The sequence below is a fragment of the Lepidochelys kempii genome, chromosome 19 (assembly GCF_965140265.1).
Source record: "Lepidochelys kempii isolate rLepKem1 chromosome 19, rLepKem1.hap2, whole genome shotgun sequence".
In the NCBI taxonomy this organism is placed as follows: Eukaryota; Metazoa; Chordata; order Testudines; family Cheloniidae; genus Lepidochelys; species Lepidochelys kempii.
Genome location: NC_133274.1, coordinates 1142127 through 1165983, shown reverse-complemented (window position 1 = coordinate 1165983; position 23857 = coordinate 1142127). Strand labels below are relative to the sequence as shown.

General features: G+C 48.3%; 1 protein-coding gene across 2 annotated transcripts in view; it reads right to left on the bottom strand.

Annotated features, from left to right (window-relative positions):
* EPHA10 (EPH receptor A10) overlaps positions 1-23581 on the bottom strand; it is a 115617-nt gene extending 92036 nt beyond the window's left edge. Inside the window, exons 1-4 of one of the 2 annotated variants that reach the window (XM_073317552.1) lie at positions 23451-23581; positions 6446-6510; positions 3665-4334; positions 1471-2337 (exon numbers count right to left, since the gene is read on the bottom strand). In XM_073317552.1, coding sequence (XP_073173653.1) covers positions 2261-2337; positions 3665-4334; positions 6446-6510; positions 23451-23544 — 906 coding nt within the window. In that variant the 5' untranslated portion in view covers positions 23545-23581 and the 3' untranslated portion in view covers positions 1471-2260. Of the gene's footprint in view, positions 1-1470; positions 2338-3664; positions 4335-6445; positions 6511-23450 lie in introns of those variants that run through there. The other variant, XM_073317553.1, reaches the window with a different exon arrangement.
* Positions 23582-23857: the final 276 nt, after the last annotated feature.

Below are 23857 nucleotides of genomic sequence, written 5' to 3'. Positions count from 1 at the left end.
GCATGATCCTGCAGGATCTTACTGTGGGGGCAGTTCTCCCTCTCATGCTTGGCACCGCCCCTCCGCGTTCAGAGAGTTACCAGCCCTAGGGAGCTCATTGCAGACGTGATGCCAGGTGACTGGTGGTCCCGTACATGTTACTTCTTCCCAGCAAATCTCAAAACATGAGGTGCAGCCAGAAGGGTGTCAAAGAAGGTCTCGAAGGATAAACAGACAGAGGCCAGGGAGCTCTGAAGCATAACATGAGGAAAGGCCTGGCAAAGAGCAGGGCCTCCTAACTGGCAGGCCCCCATTACACCAGACAAATGGTCTGCCTCGGGCTAATCCCAGTTTAACGGGGAACTGTCCTTGAACAAAAGAACAGGTACTTCTGGATGCCAACAAAGAGTGAACCAGAGAAACCCATTAAGATTAAGGGCCCTGCTCACAGCCACAGCACCAAATCAGGCAGTGACACTCACAGGCAAATGGAGCCTCAGGGCAATTCATTGCAAAACAGTCAAGCCCCATGTTTCAGACATGGCCCCAGAGGGAAAGGGAGGGGGTGTTCAACAGACAGAGGAGCAGAATAGCCCAGCAGGGTTGATGAGGCCCTCTCCTTGGGGGAGAGAAAAGACCATGGCAAACGCTCTGGCAGGCCAGCTCAGTGTGTGAGAGACAGCGCTGCACACACTCTCCCCTAGACCCTGGCCTTTACCCCACAGCTCACATATCAGCATGGTGCCTTGCAACCAAAATGATACCCTGGGAAAGGATTTCTGCTGCTGCTCCCACTATCCCAAGTCAGAGCTGCTGCTCCCCAGGGGCATGCCGGCTTGAGCTGGCCCGCAATCACATGGGCTGGGATTGCTGCTCCCTCCACTGGATTCTCTCCCTCACTGGTAGGCAAACGCACCGGTGTCAGTGATCAGAGTCACAGTTTCACTGGGAAGGAGGTCCTGGAAAACTTTAACCTGGAGTAGGGCCCTTCTCAGAACAGATCTTGGGAGCAAAGCACTGGAGACAGATTTGCTGCACAGCCAGTCGATTTTAACATCCACAAAAAGCCATTGTTGTTTGCCTTCAAGTGAAGCTAATTTTTTTGTCCTTGTCGAAGAATTCCTGCTGCCTTGGATGCTTTCATCATAAATCTTTAACGTTATTCACTTAGCACTATGCTAATGCAAGGCTTAAAGAAATCTCCACTTTTCAAAATTATTTTGATATTTGACCAGACATCAGACGCAGCTCCACAGAGAGTGACTAATGACCTGCTTTCTGTGAATGGGAAAAAAAAAACTTAATTATGTCCATTAAATTACTTCAAATATTTTTCCTAAGAGAATATGAATTATTTAAACTCAACACGGAGAAACCTGAAACATTAGCAAGAGCCCTCTGGGACTCGCTATGTAAATTCCCCACTCCAAACAGATGGGAAGAGCATGGCAAGCTGCCACACAAGCACTGAAGCAATGAACAATACCAAGATTTCAATTCAATAGTTTTATTATGGTCTTCTTAAAGAGGGCATTAAGTGAATCACTACTACCAAGAGCACCATTAAAGACTTTCCCACCTTCCGGAGGAGGAGGGAGCAGAGTGAGATGGCCGACACACTGCATCCTGTAAAGGGAATTTAAGGTTTGCATGGCACCAAGTATTCATTTGACAACTGAACCGTTATCCTTAGGCAGAGCTCACTCTTCTAATACATGGGTGCATTTCTACCAGAGAAATGTTAGCACTTTAGGACATATTTACGTCCTGTCTCCTCTCGCCTCTTCACTGTGTGAGATTTCTGCAGCCTTGCATGGCCTTCCAGAAGTAGAGTGTAGCTGGGGTTTCACGCAATCTGCATTTTCGCAATAGCTACAGAGCCACTGCAATCTTAAAAATAAAGTTACCCTGACAGTCACCAAGATAACCTCAGTTTTAGAATAATAGAATCACAGGGTTTGAAGGGACCACAAGGGTCATCTAACTAACCCCCTGCCATGATACAGGACTACTTGTGTCTAATCCATCCAAGACAGATGCTAGCCAGCCTCCTTTTGAAAACCTCCAGTGAAGGAGCTTCCACCACCTCCCGAGGCGTCTGTTCCACTGTCCTCCTGGTCTTACAGTTAGGAAGTTTTTCCTGAGATTTCATCTAAATCTGCTGTGTGGCAAGAGAACAACTTTTCTCCATCTTTTTTATGGCAGCCTTTCAAGTAGCTGAAGACCGCTATCATGTTCCCCCTCAATCTCGTCTTTTCCAAACTAAATATAACCAGTTCCTTCAGACTTTGCTCATATGGCTTGCTTGTTCCATCCATAGTTTAGCAGTGGGACCAACCAAAGTCAAAGCAAGCTGACCTGGACAGAAAGAGAGAGAGGTGCCATGATTAGGAAGACAAACCAGCCACAGAAGGACCCTGGAGGCCTGCAGGGAAGACTGACCCCAGCCCAAAGAATGCTCTGGAGTAGGGAGGAAACCAAGGCAAATGCATGAAAAGTTTATTATTTTTGTCTAGAACTGTGTATTTCTTGTATGATTAAGTAAGAGCAATCATATTAGATTCCTGTGCAAAGGCTGTATATGCATTGCGTTACACCTATCTCAGGCCCTTGAAACGTTAACCTGTGGGACCAGCATGCTCACACAGATGGAGTTCTGGAACAGGGTGTGTTTAAGCTTTGGGGGAGTACGGTGGGAGGGGGAGTCAGCACTGACCACAGGGGCTGGACCGTTGGGCATGGAGGCCTCAGCTCACAAGAGGGGTTGCTAGACAGAGGATCTGCATGCTGGGACTCCAGACTAAGGGCAGTACAGGAACTTGTTAGGCCTCAAGCACTCGAGATCCGAGAATTGGTTCCCCTCACAGCAGTCTGGACAGTGCCCAAGAGGGGACACTCGACTAGACGTGTGACAAAAGGGTACACAAGAACTTCCTAGTATTTGCACAGATAACACCACTCAAAGCACCACTTGAAATTGTTTGAAGAGATGCATCTTAGTTACTTTGACATTTTTAACTTGATTTACAGAAGCATTTGCTACAATGCTGAGATTAGGTACTGACCAAGAACTAAGAAAAAGACATTAACAAAATAATCCTCTTCCATTCCAAAAGCATTTCCAAACACTGATTCCAAGGACAGCACCAGCCCCCTGGCTCACTCAGCCCCTTGGTAATGCTGAGTTTTTCTCTTACCATCATTTTAAAAGAGAGAAACTGAAGTGAATTTCAGCATCATTAAAGTGACACTAGTTAAGTAGGGGTTATATCCATTTTTACAGCTGTCATTAAATGTAACCTTGCAAGCTGTAAAGTCACTGAATTATTAAATTGAGTGCAAAGCACGACAATGGGGACATTAATGTTCTAGAGTCATTTTATGGCACGTACAAAGTTATGGAAAATACCTGAAGCTATTCTTAGATGCTGCTGAATCAGTCGGCACAGTACAACCACCACCACCACCAAAAACAATATACCTTATTCCCTGGTCCCCAAATAAAACTCTGGTTATTGGATTAGCAAATCATAATGAACTAAAAACACCACAAACACAAGAGTGACAAAATGCAATTCCGTGTGTTTACACTGTGCTCTGATACCAGGGTGCTGGACGCAGTATAATAATGTGACGGACTGATTGGGGCCTGAGATAGAAATAGAGCATGAATGGCCATTTTTACCTTCACACCCATCATCCTTCTCTTCAAAGCCAGCACTACATGTACATTTCCCAATGGGGACTAGCCACGCCCCCTCCGCACTGCAGTGCATCCTGGGAGGACTATCCAGGTCTACTTCAGCATGATTGACGCAGGTGCCCTTAACTTCCACCAGGGTTGCAAATGCTGCTTCTGCCACAGTGTCTGGAAACACCGCCAAGTTCTGCACCGTGGAGAGGCACTTTTTGTAATAAACCCGCACGGAAACCAGAGCCACGCAAGCACCCACATCCTGGAAGCCCAGGTGGAAGCCTCTCTTGCTCAAATGCCCAATCTCCCTCAGCTCTGTGTTCAGCTTCATTTTGCGCTCGCCCAAGTCCCCCTGGGTGAAGCTCTCGTCAGCAGCAATGGTGTCAATTTTTGTATGCTTGTTCTCACGGATACTGCGGCCCAGATCGGAATCTGACTCAACGTAGTAGAGGTTGAAGGTCTCCTTGCATGTGCCAGCCACTCCAGGGATGCTGTTACAGTCCCTCAGGGTGAATTTCAGCTCAATGAAGATTCTTTGGCCACTGCGCCTGGCAATCCAGCCTGTCTGCAGCCAGTTGTTTTGATTCGACTCCATGACGTTGCAGACCTGGTAGGTACGAATCGGCTTGTAGTTTTCATCCACTCCACTGATTTCTTCCCACTATAAAAAGAACAGACACATCTTGATACCCGCTATTTAGTGAGAACCAGTCTTTCAAGTAAAGCCCCCTCCATACCAAGATCATTGTAAGTACAGTCACTAAAAACCCCTTAACCTATGCATCATTATAACAGGCGTTAAAAAAAACCTGAAGCCCACAGAATACACAAATCCCAACACAGCCACTCTGCAGTGTTTACCAATTTCTAAATATTTAGGAGGGAGAAACACAGTCAGTAACAGACAATGGACACAGAATTTAATGTCTAAAAAGGATCTAATTTCTAAAAGCCAGAGAAGTCTTGTCTGCTAAGCTAGAGGCAAGGTACACTATCCCCCAGTTCACTCCCGCAGGGCCAGGGATGGCATTCCCTTTATTAGTGACTAATGTCATAGTTAAGTGTATTATCAGGGCCAGTTTCCAATCCCATTTGACTGACCTCTTCTCTCCAAGCACCAACCGAACTGTTCTGAAGGTGGTGACTGCCAGTCTTTCTGCAACTCCACTGGCTTTAGGTCATAGGCTGTATTTTAGTATAGCACAGCAGTAATTACAGCTCCCCAATGAGGAAACTACCCTCCTAATTAGAGAGCACCAGAGGGGGAGGGGAGAGAGTAAGGAGAGAGGAAGTGTCAGACCAACTTCTCCTCGCCTGTCATTTGGTGGGCAGGAGAAGGAAGGACTCCACCCTCCCTGACAAGAATGACTCCGGCAACGCTGAGCAACTCAGGTCAGAGTGAGGAGCAAAGTCCCCAAGGCCGGCTGTCTCTCACGGCTTTACCTTCCCGGACAGGTAGTATTTGCACTCTCACCCAGAAGCAACTCACACTGCCAAATATCAAAAGAAGCTAGAGATGGCTGGTGATGAAGGAGCCGGGTGCCTCAAACCCAACAGGGACAATCCCCAGCCTGAAAGCAGGCCAAGGACATTGATTCTCTCAAGGAACAAGCTCACCCAAGTGTAAGTGAAGTGGCATTTCCCTGCAGCGGCCAGGAAAGTGCTGATTGATGAGATGGTGATTAGATCATCTTAGCCCTGAGAAGGAAGTGATCTGAGGGCTGCTCACAGCAAGTCCTTCCACAGGTGGCAGAGTTTGCAGTGAGATAACCAAAGAAACCCCCTAATGGAGTTCGTTCCCAGCCACCCACAGCTCCAGTCCAGCTGACCCCTGAGCCAAGCTCCAAACATGCAGAATCACTTCTGATGAGGGAGTTAAGTGCAGCAAGAAACATCTGATTTCAGTGATTTGCCCTTTCAGGTGAAAGTGGGCACAGCTATAGACAAAGGCAGCAATGCAGCCATTCACTTAGACAAACTATAAATCATGCAGGAGTCACATATACGTATGGGGTCAAGTTCCCCAAGAATTCCAGAGATCCGGCCCTTTCTGCTCATTGGGGAACTGAGTGAATCCTTAAGGCAACTGGCCTGGAAAGTGAACTACAGAGAAAAGCTTTAATTGACTTGAGTTCCTTTTCTTAGTACAAGAATGCAAAACGCATTGTCATGAGCTATGCTCAATCTGCAGTGTTCCTCTGACATAATCAATACACTCACTCAGCTCCTCTCCCCAGCTGTCTGGGATTGACAAACATCACCGTTCAGGTCACAGCAGCATTGTGTCAGCTTGTCAAGCCTGCTGTTCGCATCACAGAGACGTGTTGCTGCTTCTCAGCTCACCTCTGGGATCTGGATTTTAAGCAGAATTTTGTCTACCCATCATTCTAACGCTATTAGTGGCTGAAGGCAGATACCTATCTAGATGAGCAACAGCGAAAAGCAAAGGCCCTCCACAATACAGAGCATTTGACACCCCTGAGGAGATCATAGGGATCAAGAATTCCGTCTTCACCTCCTTGAAGGGAGTGCACCAACGAATGCACTTCCACAGGTGGCATTACTCAGCTGCTGAAGCTAGTTCACTCAAGCCATGAAGCCTTTCCCATAGATACAGACAGCCTGGAATCACCACGCAGAATCAGGAGACACGTGTAGGAGGAGACCACTGCTAGATGCACACCATTGCTCTAAATCAGAGTTAACCAGGCTGACCGGGGTGGGACGGGTGAGTAATAGCGACAGAACATGTTTGCGTATGTTTTTACTTACCCCATTCGATGGGTGCGATGTCCAGCCCAATTCGGCCTGTGACTCCTTAGAATCCAGCAAAACAACTGCATGGGAGACAGATGTGTTAAAAAGTGAATTTATAGAACTCACACCCATCTCAACCACCCTGACGAACTACACTGAACATCCAGCCTCTGAAATGACCAGCTGGCTCGACCATTTGGAAACGGCATTCGGATCACTTCTCACTTTTAAAAGGGCACAGTCTGCCTCAGACGTACACCCCACTGAGCAGTTTCACAGGAGTGACGCTGCCATGCTCTAAAGGAGACCTTGAAAGAGTTTAAAATCCCAGTTTGTCACCAGCGGACACTTGAAATGTAATGACGACAACTATCAGGGCGTAGCCGTGTTAGTCTGTATCCACAAAAATAACAAGGAGTCCGGTGGCACCTTAAAGACTAATGATGACAACTGTCACATCTTCAAACTATTTCAAAGGCCATTTTGCCTTCCCTGACCAGCTGAGACCCAAGCTGCAGGTTCTGCATTTGCTTACTTCTACTGTGCCAACAACAGCAGCAAAACTGACAGAGGGCATGCTGCTTTGGGGGCTGAAGAGTCAGCAACTATCGCAGGGTAACCACAGAGCCCTGAACATGGGGCAGGTGGGGTGAGAAAGACAGGGAACAGACCATCCAATATTTTGTTACAAACGTGTAAGTGAATTGAGAACTGTTAAGTTCAAGAACTTACTACAGTACAGACCCGTTTACACGCAGATGTCGGGAGTCAAGCCGTCACAACTGCGTGTTAACAGACCATGGGTTAAGAGGACCATGCTGAAATAGCGTCCCAAATACTGCAGGCCTATCTGTTAATGGTGCTTTGCAAGAATATAAATTCAAATGTGTAATCTGATAAAAACATTGCTACTACTACACAGGGGTGAAAGTAACTCAGGACACTTACCGGTATGGGGCAGGGGCAGCTCTGGCCCCCGGAAGGGGCAGGGCCTCCAGCAGAAGGGGCGGGGCTAGGGGTCAGCATCCCCCCAGCCAGCCCTTCCAGGCCACCTGGTCCGCACTGCCCGGGGTTCCCGTGGTGATTTAAAGGGCCCAGGGCTCCCAACACCGCTGCTGTGGTAGCAGTGTCCAGAGCCCCAGGCCCTTTTAAATCGCCAGTCCCGGGGCAGCTGCTCCCTTTGCTCCCCCCACCCGTCAGCAGCCGACGGGGGGCAAAAGGGGCAGGGACCTTAAAGCGCTGCAGGGTCCTTTGCCACGGCAGTGCTTTAACGTTGCTGCCCCTTCTCCCTCCCCATCAGCGGTAAAGACGTACAACACGTTTCCGCTCCGCACTTCCTGTCGATTGCTATGTCAGCGAGTTAGTGAGCAAACCTCTAGCACCACATAGCAACTTCCCGTACCGCGTGTTCACGAGTCTCGCGTGTTAAACAGGGAGCACGGGGAGGCCTGGCGCTACCGCACGTTCAGCGGATTCGCACGTAAACGGGTCTGTACTGTACTGCTCACGTGGAGCCTTTCATCGCCTTTCTACAGTCTTTCCTGTGTACCTCCGACAAGCCAGCGACGGCAGAGCTCCCTCACCAAGCTTCAGCAGCCCTACCCAGCTACCCTGTAATCGTAGCTATCAGGGTGGTCTATTTTACAGCGGCAAGAACCACCCCAGGATACACATTATAGCGCAAAATTACATCTCAGTGGTGAAATGCTGGTGTCACTGAGGTCATGGCAAAAGTCCCACTAACTTCAATGAGGCACAGCTTTCATCCCAGAAGTTCAAAACGCTCAGATACCATGGTGATGGGCACTAGTAGAAAAACCTTTAGCTAGCTAAAGACACCTAAGCATTGGCCTCTGTGTAGTGCCTAGCCACACAGCCCTTCATACTACGACCAAAACATCAGCCAAGGGACATGACTCCCACATGTAAGTCTGGTCTAGAAATATCAGGACATTACAACAAGTGATTTTCAGTACTACTCCCATGACCACCACTTGACATTAAATACCACACTGAAATTGACTTTAATGCTTGAGATTAGGTCAGGTTAACCCACCCGGCTCCTTGGAGCAAAGCACGGTGTTCCACTTTACAAACATCAAAACCTTTACAACGACAGAATTGCTGGAAATTTCCCCACTTTCTGATCCGAATTACTCAAAAGGGGTTGGGCGAGGTCAGTTTCCGACACACTGGAAAATGGTGCTGCCTTTTCCAAATGCACCATTGCCACCACCAGGCCTCAGATACTAGATATCATTTTACACTAAATATGAACGCCCACTTCGATTCCCCTATGTAATGGCCAAACACCACAGGTCACCAGCAGGGACAGATCCTGGGACGGTCAAGATGACCCAGCAGGTCTTTTCTACTCTCAATAGCTGTAGTTTCCATGCCGGGGATATACCAAGTCATTCATTTGTTCCAGTGCAGAAGTGAACCAGGTCTCTTGGCAGAGTACCCCGAGAAAGGCAGGGTCAAACTCACTCCCCCGTCTGAAAGTCATAAAGACCCCGTCTCTCTGCAGTGGGATTCCCTCTAAAACTAACAGGGTATAAAGGCTAATCTCCTACAGGCTCATGCCAAAAATAATAGGCTGGAACCATCTGCATTTTTATCACAGTGATAAACATTTCTCAGGTGTATGTGTGGCACACGGGCCTTTTATTGGAAGAGACTATCACCAGTAGTCATTAAAATGTTCATTTTTAACACCCACTTTGGAATATAAAGACTGTCAAACATTTAAACGGATAGAATGAAGATATTAAGCTCTCAGGAATTTATGGCTATAACTTCTGTCACAGACAAACAGAGGGTAGCTTGTTTATTCAGTTAACAGACAATAATTAAAATGTTTTTTTTCATTACGGATTCCCTCATGAGTAAGGCTGCATGTCTGTCATGGAGGCCATGGAAGTCATGGATTCTGTGACCTCCATGACTTCTGCAGCAACCTGGGCCAGCAGCAGCAGTTTGGGCGTGTGGGAGGGGGCTCAGGGCTGGGGGGGGGGGTGGCGCTAACCTGGGAGGGGGGCTCCCCGGCTCCCACCGGCATGTCCCTGCAGCTCCTAGGTTGAGCAGCCAGGGGGCTCCGTGCGCTGCCCGCAACCTCAGGCACCACCCCACAGCTCCCATTGGCTGTGGTTCCTGGCCAGTGGGAGCTGTGGAGCCGGCGCTTGTGGCAGAGGCAGCACAGGGAGCCCCCCAGCCGCCACCCCTCCCCCTAGGAGCTACAGGAACATGCCGGTTGGAGCCGGGTAGGGAACCTGCCAGCCCCGCCAACCCTCCCCCACCCCAGCACCAGGGGGAGTCCCGGGCCACACCCCCCAACACCCCTGTCCTCCCCCCCGACCCAAGTTTTAGTTAGGGGTATATAGTAAAAGTCGTGGACCGTGAATTTTTGTTTACTGCCCGTGACCTGTCCATGACTTTTACTAAAAATACCTATGACTAAAAAGTATCCTTGGTATAAAGTTTTCCCCAGAGAATAAGGGATTCCCAAGCCAACCTGAGAATGGGCGGGGGGAGGGACTAGGAAAGAGGGGAGGGGAACCAGGAGATTCAGACAAAATACAGTTCATGACCTGCTTGCCTCTGAATAGCAGAGAATGACTAGTCGCATCTCTACCTTCGGTTTCCATTGAATCAAAGAAGTTTTAATTCACATCAGAATTCCGCCCCACCATCAAGTTTAGTTATCTGTGAGCCTTAAATTGCCAGCCTCTGCTGTGCATTCCTAGCAGATGCTAGTTCTTCCATCAAATGATATTACTGCTGATTTGGTCGTTTGCTATGCCCCCTGCCATACCCACCATATTGTACCACTTCATAAATTCCACTGATCACCACCAACGGTGCTTAGCAGCATTAGGCTTCTCAGTATCTGAGCAGCCAATTGAGAGACAGGGCTGTTTCTGGACAGCACAATAAGCAATACTTAAAAGAAATATAATCTGTAAGATGTGAAGTTCAGAGTGAACTGAAAACAAACCTTGGCTCTCTCCATCCTCAAATCATTCATTTGCAGCGGGGTGTTGGTTACAATGCAGACAATACATTTTACTCCAGAACTCAATCAAATTGGCCACAATCCACTGGGCACAGTTCAGATAATGCTCTTTTCCTACATTACAGTAGAGTGGATTACAGCTGTGCTGAAATTATTTACAGCAACAAATTCTGACAAAACCAGTACTTCTCGCAAATAACCTCCCTCCCTGCATTTCATGGTCTGCAGCTTCATTTCAAGCTGAGAATGTGCAAATGAGGCACCTGTATTTCCAGATCACAATTGCGTTTAGAGGAATTATTATTATTATTCACCACACTCGTGGGACTTTTTACATAATCACCAAATAGCCCAGTAATGGTGCTTTCATTATTTTAAAATCTAGAGCGATGAATAAAAACCCTCAACAAATGAATGACAATTTAAGAAACAGACCGCAAGAGCAAGTCACTGGCAACCAGTTTCTTCTTCTAGGTTTAGGGGTTTCTGATTTGGGGAGGTGGGGGGGAAGGAGAGGGGACTCAGTTTTCACATCACTTTTTTAGACACTCTTCTGCCCTCTCCAGACAGAGCTCTTTGTGGTTAAAAATGTCAGCAGGACATACTCTAGCGATCTCAGTGTACCCACAATTCCAGGGGGATTATTAGGCAAAAGATCCAGATTTCATCTGCATATAACCCATGTTAACACAGTTTGGCTCTGTGTCCCTTTCGGGGTTCGGCATGGGTAGGTATGAGGCTGCTGTTACCTCCAGCTAATAGACACAGACCTGGAGTTCTGGCAGTACCTGCTCATGCTTTTAAATCCACAGATCTTGGGTTCACTCCTCATGGACGACCCAGCCAGCAGCATCATTACATGCCCATAACGGAGTCTTATGGGATTAGAAGTAAAATGGGCGTGGGGAAGAGATGGGTGGAGGGTAAAGAGGAAGCCCCATCGGGTTTCCTTCCCTGCCTCAACAGTGTTACTCTGGGCTGCTTTGGATTTAATTGCAACAAAGTGTGACAGACACAGAGGCTAACAAGGAAAACAGTCAATAATGTGGACCACCACACAATTTACACTAACAACTCATTGTCCTCTAGCACCTTTCTACTGAAGGCCTCAAAAGCACTCTACAAGCAGTAATGAATGAAGCCACACATCATCCCTGGGAGGAGCACATTGTCCTCGCCTTACAGATGAAGGAACAGAGGCAAAGAAGGTCATGAGAAGTGCTATAAGTCATGTCCGCTGAGTAGGTTTGGACAGACGAAGGTGATGTTTGTACTGACTGGCTGCCTTCAGCTTTGTTTGACTCGAGTGTATTCTTAGTGAACTTCTTAGTCAGCAAACTCGCTTACAGCCGAGGCTGCATAGGACAAAGGGGATGTTTTGACCACAGATATTACAGAAACTGAAGGGAGTTATTGGGACAATAGATACGCAAAATGTACTGCCAAGAGACAATTAGAGAAAAACAGGTAAAAAGTCCCTACACAGAGTAAAGGGTCAAAGTGACCTGGCCAAATTTACATGATCAATGGTAATAAAGCAATTAGATAAGAGAAATAACAACAGGAAAATAGCAAAGATAAACAGAAGTTATACCAATTAAAGTTTACACATGTACTGTATGAGTTACATAAGATATGTAATATTCATGATACTTAATGGTGATTGGAAGAGAACTAATGAATACGCAATCTGGATGCGCATAATACAGAATAGATTGTCAGAGCTTTGTAGGAGAAACCCATTGTGACCCGCTGATGCCCCAGGAGACAACAGCTGGCCATTGTCTTTTTCTGTATATCTGTCATTCATTACTTTAATAGTGATTGCAATCCCAAGGCATGCTTCTGGTTCAGACAAAGGTTTGAATGAATAAACTCAAGTGTGTCAGACCTCAGTGGGTGTCATGCTCAGCCGACAACGGAAAGAGACTTCTCCGAGACACATCGTGTTTGTTCTAGAGCCACGAACAGAAGCTAGATTCTCTCCTTCCTGCACCACATGCTTCAACCAATAGGCAACGCTGCTGAGTTCCACATTTGCAACGCATCATCGTACCTGCTAGGCAAATTTGTATGCAGTCCATTTGGCTGTATTGTAACTGAAATGTAATGGAATATGTAATCCCCTCTCCAAGGGACCCGCTGATTGATCAGATCTGGTATCAGGTAACAGAACGTCATGATTGTATTAGGGAGCTCTCAAAGGAGCAATCAATACTTTACAAAATTAATTATTTGCCCTTTTAAATTATATTTATAAAATCCACTTGTGCTACCATTTGAAGAGAGATCCCCTGGGAGAGACCATCTCCAAAGACCAAAGAGACAGATGTTTCTGATACTGAAGCTTAATAGAGAAATTAAGCAAATATATGCACATCTGGATAAGAGAATAAAAACACATACAAGAGAGGCCTTAAAAGCTAATGAGATGTTCAAATATTGTTTCCTGGTGGAGTGGCAATAAAGCATGTTTTTCAAAGCACAGCAAAGCGCTCGTTTGCTCCTTGCCAGCACCACAACATGACAGGAAAGTATTGAGATTTCAGATCTCTCTTTAGTGCTACCACTGCACAGTAGCTAAGAAAGCAGGCATATGCAAATCAGCTTTCAGAGCTGCAGTGGAGTAACAAGTACAGTAAATTTAAGTCCCAGAAATCTCTGTGGGGCTCCTCTGGGTACAGTCCTCTGTGCTCCTTGACTCCATCTTCTCATACACACCACAACTCCATGTCCCAAGCCCCAGGGCTCCTAGCCACAGGAACAAGTGGGAGCTTTCTCAGACCCCAGTATCTCACACTGTTGCTTTAGCTGCTCCCTGACCCTCCTTCCCCTCTCACACCATATGATCTACCTTTCACCCTCCAAAATCCCAGATGCATGCCTGTTCTTAATACCGTCCCATAGGCACTGACACTAGTTCTGAAGTGTGCCAAGCAAAGAGACAGGGTGGGAGTCCCAGAAGCCAGCATCCCACATGCTTTATCCTGCCCATCCTTCCCCTTGCATTAGGCTGCAGCTCCACTCTTCCCACTCATCCATGGGCTACAGAACACCCCAAGGTGCAGAAAATTCTGCTTTATTTCAGAGAACATTTAGCTTGTCATAGAACATGAACCTAAAGAGACAGAGATGGCCAGAGTTGTAATATTTGGAAAAACACAAAGGGATGTTTTGGAAAAATCACGTCATTTATAGATCGTTTGATGCTGAATTCTTGGATTTCTCAATTTCAGGAGAGTTTATCATCGCCTGTCAGCGTGCATGGATTCCAGTGAAGCGCAGGCATCTGCACTACCAAGATTACCTGCCTTAGTAACTGAGCCCCATGGGGAGCACTGACTGCATGTGTTTGGCAGAGCAGAAGGTTAAACATATACACAGTCATTCCTTCTTCCTGGAGTCCCCACAGGGCAATGGGAGCTCAGTGGTCTGCTGAAGACTGAATGCTCTCTGAATACCAGCTGGCCAGCCGATGCCAGTGTCCTTCAGCATGCTCTGCTGGCTAACTCAAGTATCACAGGGTGCACCACATCCACCAGGTAACTTTGTAACGGGGACTCCAACGGTATCTTCAAGCTGGTTGTTCGAGGGACTGTGCAGCCAGATTCCCCAAGAGCTCCAGGTCTTTCTGACCAACCTACTTTACCTAGTTTGCCAGGTAAAGCACACAGCATGCCAGAACTCCAGACCTAAATTCCATCCCACACTTTGGCTGCGTTATGTACTTTGCAGAACCGACACACAAGCAGCATCTTCCCCAGCACTTAGAACCTGATATTTCCCATCTAATACAACCTGGTACTTAAATTCTGAACAAATCGGAGTGGGATTATAGAGCAGGCAGGGCCAGATTAACTCTCCTGTGGTCCCGGGGCTATTAGATTGTGTGGGGCCCCCGTATACAAGTCTTCTTCCTAAATTAAAATAAAATGATCACAATTATGGCATCAAGGCTACTAACGCTATACTAAACTTGCCTTTTAATTAACATAAAGCCGTTCTGTGGTTACAATTCAGTCTTAAAACATGTAGAATATAGTTAATTCAAAATAGCCTACATCTTACCTTAGAACAGCTGTTATATTAGTTTCTTTTTGGGAGGGAGTGTGGGTGCAGGAGGGGGCTCCAGGCTGGGGCAGAATGTTGGGGTGCAGGAGAGGGTGAGGGGTGTTGGCTCTGGCAGGGAGTTTGGTCAGGAGATTTTGACCTGGGGCAGACGGTTGGGGTGCAGGAGGGGGTGCGAGGTGCAGGCTCTGGCTGGGAGGCACTTATCACAGGTGGCTCCCGGCCGGCAACACAACAGGGCTCAGGCAGGCTGCCCTGCCTGCCATACCCCCACACCACTCCCAGAAGCACATGGCTGCTGGCACATCTCTGCGCGCCCCTGGCAGTAGAGGGGGAGGAGGAGAGGGAGACAGCATGTATCTCTGCACTGCCCGCACCCACAAGTGCCACCCCCACCGCTCCCATTGGCAGAGCGGAGGCTCCAGGATTGACGGGTTGGTGACCACTGAATTGTATATAATTATGGATTTATTTATGCAGGGCTCCCTTTAGCCTGAGGCCCTGGGCTGCAGCCCCTAAAGCCCCTGCATTAATCCGGCCCTAATGGCAGGGTTGCTTGTGATTGGGAGGAGAGCAGGGGTCAGCTGCCTTTGGGGTCTCTTCTGGTTCATGTCTTATGTTCCTAAAAATCTCATGCTTCAGGACTTAGCTGGTTACCCGCAGGGGTCAGGAAGGGATTCCCCCCCCAAATGTATTCTGGAGCAAGCTTTTTGTTCTTCTTCTTCTTCTGAGATGGCCCTGGCCGGAGGTAGAACACCGGACGGGTGGGCAGGCGAGCATCCTCTCTCAGATACTTGCCTCGTTGGTTCTTGTTGACATGCTCAGGGTCTAACGGATTGCTCCCAGGTCAGACTGGCAGTGATCTGAGGGGTTTTTTTGCTTTCCTCTGCAGCATGGCATGAGGGTCACTTGCCAGGATTATCCGGGTATCTCTCTCAATCAATTCCCTGCCAACTGAATGCGTCTCGGGCTTTGGTGCACCTCAGTCCCTCCTATTCTCTGCTTGCGGCACGTAACAGTCTAGTCTCCTGTGGGCTGTGATAATATGGCCTAATTTTGGTTGTTGAGTTTAGCGTGTGGGCGTTGGTGGCCTGAGCCATGCATGAGGTCAGACTAAATGATCTTGGGTCCCTTCTGGCCTCAAACTGTCTGACCAGCTCAGCATAGAGAAGGCTAAGCCATACCGTAACAGTTGCTATGGCACCAACTCCCAAATTTAATTGAGCAGCAGAGTTGTTGAATACTTGCTAACTTATTGAATTGGCAGTCCCTCTCCTTGAATCACACTCCTTTGGAGGCCAGGAAACAGATGCCCTCATCTCCAGAGCAACAGAGCTCGAATGAACATTGTTGTCAAGCGAGGGACTAGTGGAATCCAATAAAATAAACTGGTTCAGTCTCTCAATGATGATCATCAAGGCCCCTAGCATGTTGGGCAGCCTCCTGAGGACAGAGTCTTCGAAATGTGTGCTTGGACAAAAGTTTCCTTATGAACCAGATGTATAAGGAATCTGCAGGCAGATGTCTGAGACACTGAAAGGTAGAAGAGAAAAATCCAGAGAGAAGAGCGACATTCAAGTGTCTAACTATGACCCCTGGTCGCTGGGAGGTTGGCCCTAGCAGGAGCTGCAGGTATTCTGTTTGGGGATAGTTGGGCCCAGGAGCTCAAACTATCTAAGTGACAACCCGCTTTGAGAGAAATGCGCTGGGATAGTCCTACTAGAAGGCCAATAAAGTAGGTTTGCACGGAGACGCTGTTGTTCCAATTTCTTGAGTTTCCAGTCAGTCTCCTGGGAGCACAGTCCATTGTGTGGGTGGCTCATTCGTGGGGCTAGCTGCAATAGAGGCTTTCACCTTTCTTGTGTTTTGCTTGAGGGTTAAGAGGACAGTGATTCTCCCCCACTACTGCTTCTGGCTGTACAATGCTAACTCTCTCCTGCCAAGAGGGAGCTAGAGTTGACCTACGAGCTGTGTTAGATTGAATAAAAATAACCCTGCTCTCTGATGCAGCACAAGGGATGGCAACTCTGTTTAATTTGTGAAATCAGTGGAGCTGAATAGCCAGAGCTCTTACTCTGCAAAAAACAGAGTGTGTGAAAACCTCCATATTGGTGCAATAAACTACTTTTATGATGGTCTATTATTTTAAATCGTAAGCCTTGCTGTAACTGTGTCTGCTCCCACTAACTTACTCTATGAAGGATTTGCAGATGCTGGAGGAGGGCACTTTATCACAGTGTAATAGCAATGGCGGAGAGACATCTGAACAGAATAATGAAACCTCCTTTATCAGACTGGCCCCTGGGTCTCTGGTGCCATGAAACTGTCACAGCTCAGGATTGATACTCAAAATCTCTTTGTCTTGGCTGAGATGGAGCTATTGGTCCAGACAGAGTACAGCTATGCTTGAAGGTGTGGGCTTGGGACAGAGACTGTAAAGGAAAAGGAGTACTTGTGGCACCTTAGAGACTAACCAATTTATTTGAGCATGAGCTTTCGTGAGCTACAGCTCACTTCATCAGATGTAAAGGGTTAATGCTGACAATTTCTGGACTGCCGGGCAGTTTTATGTACACATCTGTTCCAATGCTTCTAAAAAAGAGGCAGAAGATATAGTCAAGGACAACTTAGCTCTGCCCATGTTTGGGAGAGCTCTGTGCAGTGCTATACCTTGCAAACCTGAACTCGGCCCCGGATGACTGAACTGGTTACAGGAGTTGTAGAAGGATGAGAATCCCTGGCAGGCCATAGGAACCTGATGACTGAAGTGCTACATGGATTCCTTAAAATTCTTGTATGTCATAGTTAGACATTTGAGTGTCACTCTTCTGTCTCTATTTTTCTCTTCTGCCTTTCAGAGTCTCATCTTCCTGTAGATTCCTTATATAGCTGGGTAATAAGGAGACTCTTGTTGAAAAACACATCTTGAAGACACAGGCATATAAACTCTCTTGATAATCATCATCCAGAGACTAAGAATCAGTTTATTCTGTTGGATTCCATTCATCCCTTGCTAACAACATTCATTCAAGCTCTTTTCCTCTCAAGGCAAGTGGTTCTGTCTCCTGGACATCTAAGGAGTGTGGCAAAAAGATAGGGCAAGCGAAGAAGTGAATACTGATCCCCACCAAGTACATATCACCCCAGGAAAGTGAGAGAGGACACCCAGAAAGAAAGACAGGCAGGTGTCTAGGAAATTAAATTAGCACACTGGGCAAAATCCTTTCATTTTCCAGTTCATTGTGAAGCCACTGTGAAAGGCATGCATCTGATGAAGTGGGTTTTAGCCCACGAAAGCTTATGCCCAAATAAATGTGTTAGTCTCTAAGGTGCCACAAGTCCTCCTTAGGTTTTTTTCTGATATAGACTGACATGGGTACCCCTCTGAAACCTGTGACAGTTCAGTAGCTTTCCAACAGTGGGAATGTAGGGATACCACCATGTACACTACGGTACACTAGGGTCAAAATCCTGCAGTAAGGCTCCCTAGGCTCCATAGCACTGTGATGCCAAGTTCTGCAGATGAGTTAGACATGGTATTTATGGCATTAAATATGAAAGCAATCCCAGAGCACAGTCAGCGTAGGACTCCTTGATTTGTAGACTCGAAGGCAAGAAAGGAGCATTATGATCAATTCATCAATGAGTTTCCCAGACTTGAAGAAGAGCTCTGTGTAAGCTCGGAAGCTTGTCTCTCTCACCAACAGAGGTTGGTCCAATAAAAGCTATTACCTCACCCACCTGGTCTCTCTAATATACTGGGACCGACAAAGCTACAAACAGTCATTCTTTGGTCTCCCTACCCATAAGGCTGAGTACTGTAAACAGACAGCTCCAAATTCCTCAGGATCCTAGAGGAAAAGCAAAAGGTTGGAGCCGACAGAGGCTAACAGGCAAGGTTAATGCAACCCATGTCAGGAACTAAATAGGTGTAATCAGTGGGATTACTTGGAATGAAAAAGCTGCAGCCGCCAGAGGGCGTCACTAGAGTGAAGCAAAGCTAAAAACATACAAGGCTGGCAGACAGCAAACTGCCTTATTCCAAGGGACTGCACCTGCCCTAATTACTGAGAGGGGAAGACAGGCAGAGGAGCCGTCTCAAATAAGCCAGAGTGTTCAGTCAAATGATCTTGGCTGAAAACCAGCACTGCAGCTTGATGTTGGGGGTCATTTTAATTGCAGATCAAGATTTAAATCAGGCTTTGTTAATATGAACATTGCAACCACTCGACCACCAGATCCAGCTGGGCTTTCAGCATGTTTCTATCCTCGTACCGTAAGCTTTCTTGGTGGACTGTGTTCAGACTCCGATGCTTCCACCACACCCCCAGAGGGATATTGTGACAAGGACAACACTATAAGATTTGGGGCACCAATACAGTATTTTAGGCATGGATGAATTGTGAAAGGGGCAAGAGGAAAGAGAGAAGGCTTATCTTAAGTGTCAGATCTTCATTGTCCAGCCTCCCATGCTAAGGCCCTCTGCTGTGAAGAGAATGGCACAGACATTCAGATGAGTCTTGGCTCCTCTCCCCCATGGGAATTTGTAAATGCATCGAGCACACGCAGGACAGAATAGATTGATCAATCAGTGATAAATCAAACCACTACCCATCAGAACAACCATGCAAGTGGAAAGCAAAGGCCAACATGAGCACAGAGCTCCATGTTAGGGGAAAAGCAGAGTGCAATGTAATCAGAAAGCAAGAGGCAAAATGGGGAAAGAAACCAAGCTTGTCATGCCATTTCTAGACAGAACAGAACTACAACATGTAGCATCCTCTAGGGCTTGGGCCACTTCACACCACAGTGCAACACTGAGCACCATCTTCATGGTGTAAATGGGAATTTCAGCAACACTAGTGACTAGTGTATTTTAACTTCAGCTCTTCAGAAATGCAAATGTTAAATTAAGCTTCACTGGGCTCATTTAGAAAAAAAGTATATGAATTCCTAGCCATTTATTTGCCTGCTTGAATGAAAAATATCGCAGAAAGCAGATCAATATGCTATAGACAGATTGAATTCAATGATTCTGAGTGTGAAAGCAAAGCAGGAAGGTGGTAGAGGGGTGAGAGACAAGAGCCTAGAACAAAGTCAGCCTATCTGAGTTTTCCTCCTAGGACATTTTTAAGTACCTCCAGAAGGCAAGTTCAGAGAGCTGCTGTGTAACCAAGTGTAAAGAAAGGGAACTTGCCAGCAAGAATTTCCAGGTGATCACAGCACTTAGACAGAACCACACTTTTCAAATATAGCTTCAACATGCATCCTGTTATTCGTATTGTTAACCATTAATGCAACATCATAGCTTTGCACAGCATTTTCCAGGGATTGCAGGAGAGGGTCACTGCCCCAAGGAGCTCTCTTTCTAAAGAAGAGAAGCATAGAACACAGCAGTGATAGATACAGGGAGAAGGTAAGAAGCTTAAAATATAAGCCAGTTATTAGTATTACAATAGCAGTAAGAGGCCCTGCTGTGCGGGGCACTGCACAAGCATAGCATGGGACAGCCCCTGCCCTGAAGAATTTACCATCAAGAAAGGAAGGATTATCATCACTCTTTACAGAGGCGGAACTGAGGGAAGTAAATCTGATCTGTTCAAATACTTTTAAGCAGAGCCTGAGCTAGGAGGAGGAGAAGACAGTCCAGGAGGGGAGTTCAGTGATGAAGAGCATGGCGGGAGTGAGGGTCTTTCCAGGCATAGGGAGCATCATCATCCAAAAGTATGAAGAAGGGGCAGCAGCTGAGGTGGGCAGAGGTAAGGGCAGGAAGATGGGGGGATTAGAGAGAAGGTTGAAGCCTCAGGATAAATTTAGTATAGCAAGCACAGTCCTAACCTACAGGAGTTCACTTTCCTTCCCCCTCTCCACTCTCAGGGTTGTGTATTTTTATCAGATACTGTCCCATCCCAGAGGTGGGCACACTCAACTCTCTCAGCAGAGTTCCAGTGAGATCCACTGTCTGTAGCATTGCTCTTGGTAATCTATTCAACACCTGGAGGAGGCAGCCAGTGTTGGCAAGCTTGTGTGTCTATCTACAGATAAATACACAGCTGGGTAAGTGACCAGATGGGGAACCACACACAATACCCATGGGGCATTTTTTGTAAGCCAAAAGGGAACCCATAATGAAGGATGCTCTGAAGTGTAGGACTCCAGAGAATCCACACTGCATTGGCAATGGAAACAGAAGCAGCAGTTCACACTTTTCAACACAAAACAGAGCTGTGTCGTGCAGTTTAATGCAATGGCAGTCATGTGGCACCTAGACATACAGGAAATTAGCAGCCAGAAATAGTATTTCAAGTCAAAAACTACACTTGATGAGACTTTATTACCAGGATCTCCTCTAGATTAATTCAAGAAAGGAAAAGGAATTGAATCTAGAGTTTCCACTCCAGAGAATATTCTAGTCATGTAAATTTTGGGAGAATTTTGGGACTCTAAATTAACTTCTGCATACCACAGAAAAGCAGAACTGTTCTCCAACTATACACGTGCATGGCAAAGAGGAAAAAAACTCCAGTCAAGCAACAACATATTGGGGAACTTGCAATACCTACCTGAATTATGAACTTTTATCACATAGGGCCTAAGTCATATATCATGTTCTCACTTAGTGCATTATTCACCAATAATACAAGGACAGACTGGTTACAGCACTAATTACAAGCTCTATACTAGTACCTCATGTTAGTTCACCTGAATGACAATTGTGCGTAAAGTACACAATCTACATGGTTTAGTTTACCAGATTATCCACAACGTCAGCCAGTCTGCCTTGGAATTTAGAGATAGTAGTGACTCTACTGTTCACATCACCAGGTGTCCATCTTCTACACTCTCCTTAAGTGATGGGATTACAACCCAGCAAACACAGTAAGAATTAATCAGACAAGAATGGAAGCTTTCGATTCTTTGTTCCTGGAAACCATAAAACTGCTGTCCAAATCTTTAAGCTACACACGTCTCTCAGCTAAATTAGACTTTATAGGTCCAGGGACGCAGGAAGTGAAAATTCACTGATTTGGCCAGACTACACTGCAACCTTTTCCCATCTCTGGCTGTAGCCTCTGTGTTATTCTGTTCTTCAAACCAGACCGGAGGAAGAGCTCTGTGTACGCTCAAAACCTCGTCTCCCTCACCAATAGAAGTCGGTCCAATAAAAGGTATTACCTCACCCCCCGTGTCTCTCTGTGTTATTCTGTCAGTTAAGAAGGGAATGATAACTGCACAGCCTAACGAAACTCACCTACCGTCACATGGTCTATTGTCCCCACAATAGCACAAGTACAATACTAAAAATTCACATCTTTACAACCACAAATTGACAGCTCTACCATGATTTCACATTATATATGTTCTCTCTAGCTACTGATCCCATACATTATGAACCAGGAGGAGTTCACACAGCCAGAATAATAGTCTACAGAGGTTTTGGATCTTGGAGGCAGACTGGGAAACAAGTGTACCCTTCCAGCTGTTGACTTTTTGAGCAACCTGCTTGCTTTTCCTCATTCTGTCTTTTCTCTTCACATAGCATACAAAACTAGCATGAAGAACCAGGGGCTCCTTGTAAAGCTGCACGTGCCAAAGAGAATGATCTGTGCAAGGAATCTCCAGGCATAAGATAGAAAGGGACTAGGCACCGAGTCTAGGGGGAAGGGATGAGCAACCTGAGTCCAGGACAGACTCCCCACAGAAAGGAAGGCTTCTTGCAGACTCCACTCCCCTGATCCCAGCCTCCAGCTACCCTCCTTTCTGCTCAGGGGAAGGGAAAGGAGGATGAGGACTGGCTGCTGTTTATAGGGAAATTCAGGAAATGCAATTTACGACGACAACGACTATTTATAAACATGCTGGAAACACTTTATTTATATGCAGATGGCAGAAACTCTTTATTCATCGTATCCCCCAAGTCCCCATTGCCTCATCCCCAAACTGTTCCCCTTTCTTCAATGCACCTGTTTTGGCAAAGGACCCTCCTAGGGAGGCTGGGAGGAACCACATGGGGCACAGAGAGGTTGAAGGTGTTCATGACAGAGCCCAGCTCATGGTCCAATGACAATCAATCCTCCCACCCACACAGATACTCGCTGTCACATCCCTACCTCCCCCCATTGCCCCTTCCCCACTCATCCCACACGCTGCCCCTACTCACCCTCTCCTCCACGTTGCCAGTGCCCCATCCACCCTGCCCAGCCCCCCACTGCCCCATCCACCCTGCCCTCCCCCCGCCCAGCCCCCCACTTCCCCATTCTGCCCCCCCACTGCCCCATCCACCCCGCCCAGCCCCCCACTGCCCCATCCACCCTGCCCTCCCCCCGCCCAGCCCCCCACTTCCCCATTCTGCCCCCCCACTGCCCCATCCACCCGGCCCAGCCCCCCACTGCCCCATCCACCCTGCCCAGCCCCTCACTGCCCCATCCACCCTGCCCTCCCCCCGCCCAGCCCCCCACTTCCCCATTCTGCCCCCCCACTGCCCCATCCACCCCGCCCAGCCCCCCACTGCCCCATCCACCCTGCCCTCCCCCCGCCCAGCCCCCCACTTCCCCATTCTGCCCCCCCACTGCCCCATCCACCCCGCCCAGCCCCTCACTGCCCCATCCACCCCGCCCAGCCCCTCACTGCCCCATTCTGCCCCCCCACTGCCCCATCCACCCCGCCCAGCCCCCCACTGCCCCATTCTGCCCCCCCCACTGCCCCATCCACCCCGCCCAGCCCCCCACTGCCCCATCCACCCTGCCCTCCCCCCGCCCAGCCCCCCACTTCCCCATTCTGCCCCCCCACTGCCCCATCCACCCCCCACATTGCCCCTGCCCAGCCCCCCACTGCCCCATCCTGCCCTCCCCCCACTGCCCCTGCCCCCCACACTGCCCCTGCCCCCCAGTGCCCCCTGCCCGCGTCTCGGACCCCCCGCCCCCGGGCCGGACTCACCCTCCTCGGCGGCGGCCCCGGGCGGCAGCAGCAGCGGCAGCAGCAGCAGCGGCAGCGGCAGCGGCACGAGGAAGCCGCCTCCGCCCGTCTCCATGGTGCTGCCGACTCCGCGCGGCCCCGGCTGCCGCTGCCGCCTCCCTCATCCCGGCCGCGCCCCCCGCCCGGCCCGCTCGCCTCGGCGCGCGCCCCGCCCCCCCGGCCGCCGGGCCAATCGGGGCCGGGGGCGGGGGCGGCCACGCGCGGCGAGGGGGAGCGCGGAGCGCGAGGGGGCGCGGCGAGGGCCGGCCCCGGCCAATCACAGCGACCGGCGCGCTGGAAGGGCGGGGCGAGGATGGGGAGCAGCCACTCACGGCGCGGGGCGCGGCAAGGGGCGAGGCGATTGGGGGCGCGGCCGCACGGCAAGGGGC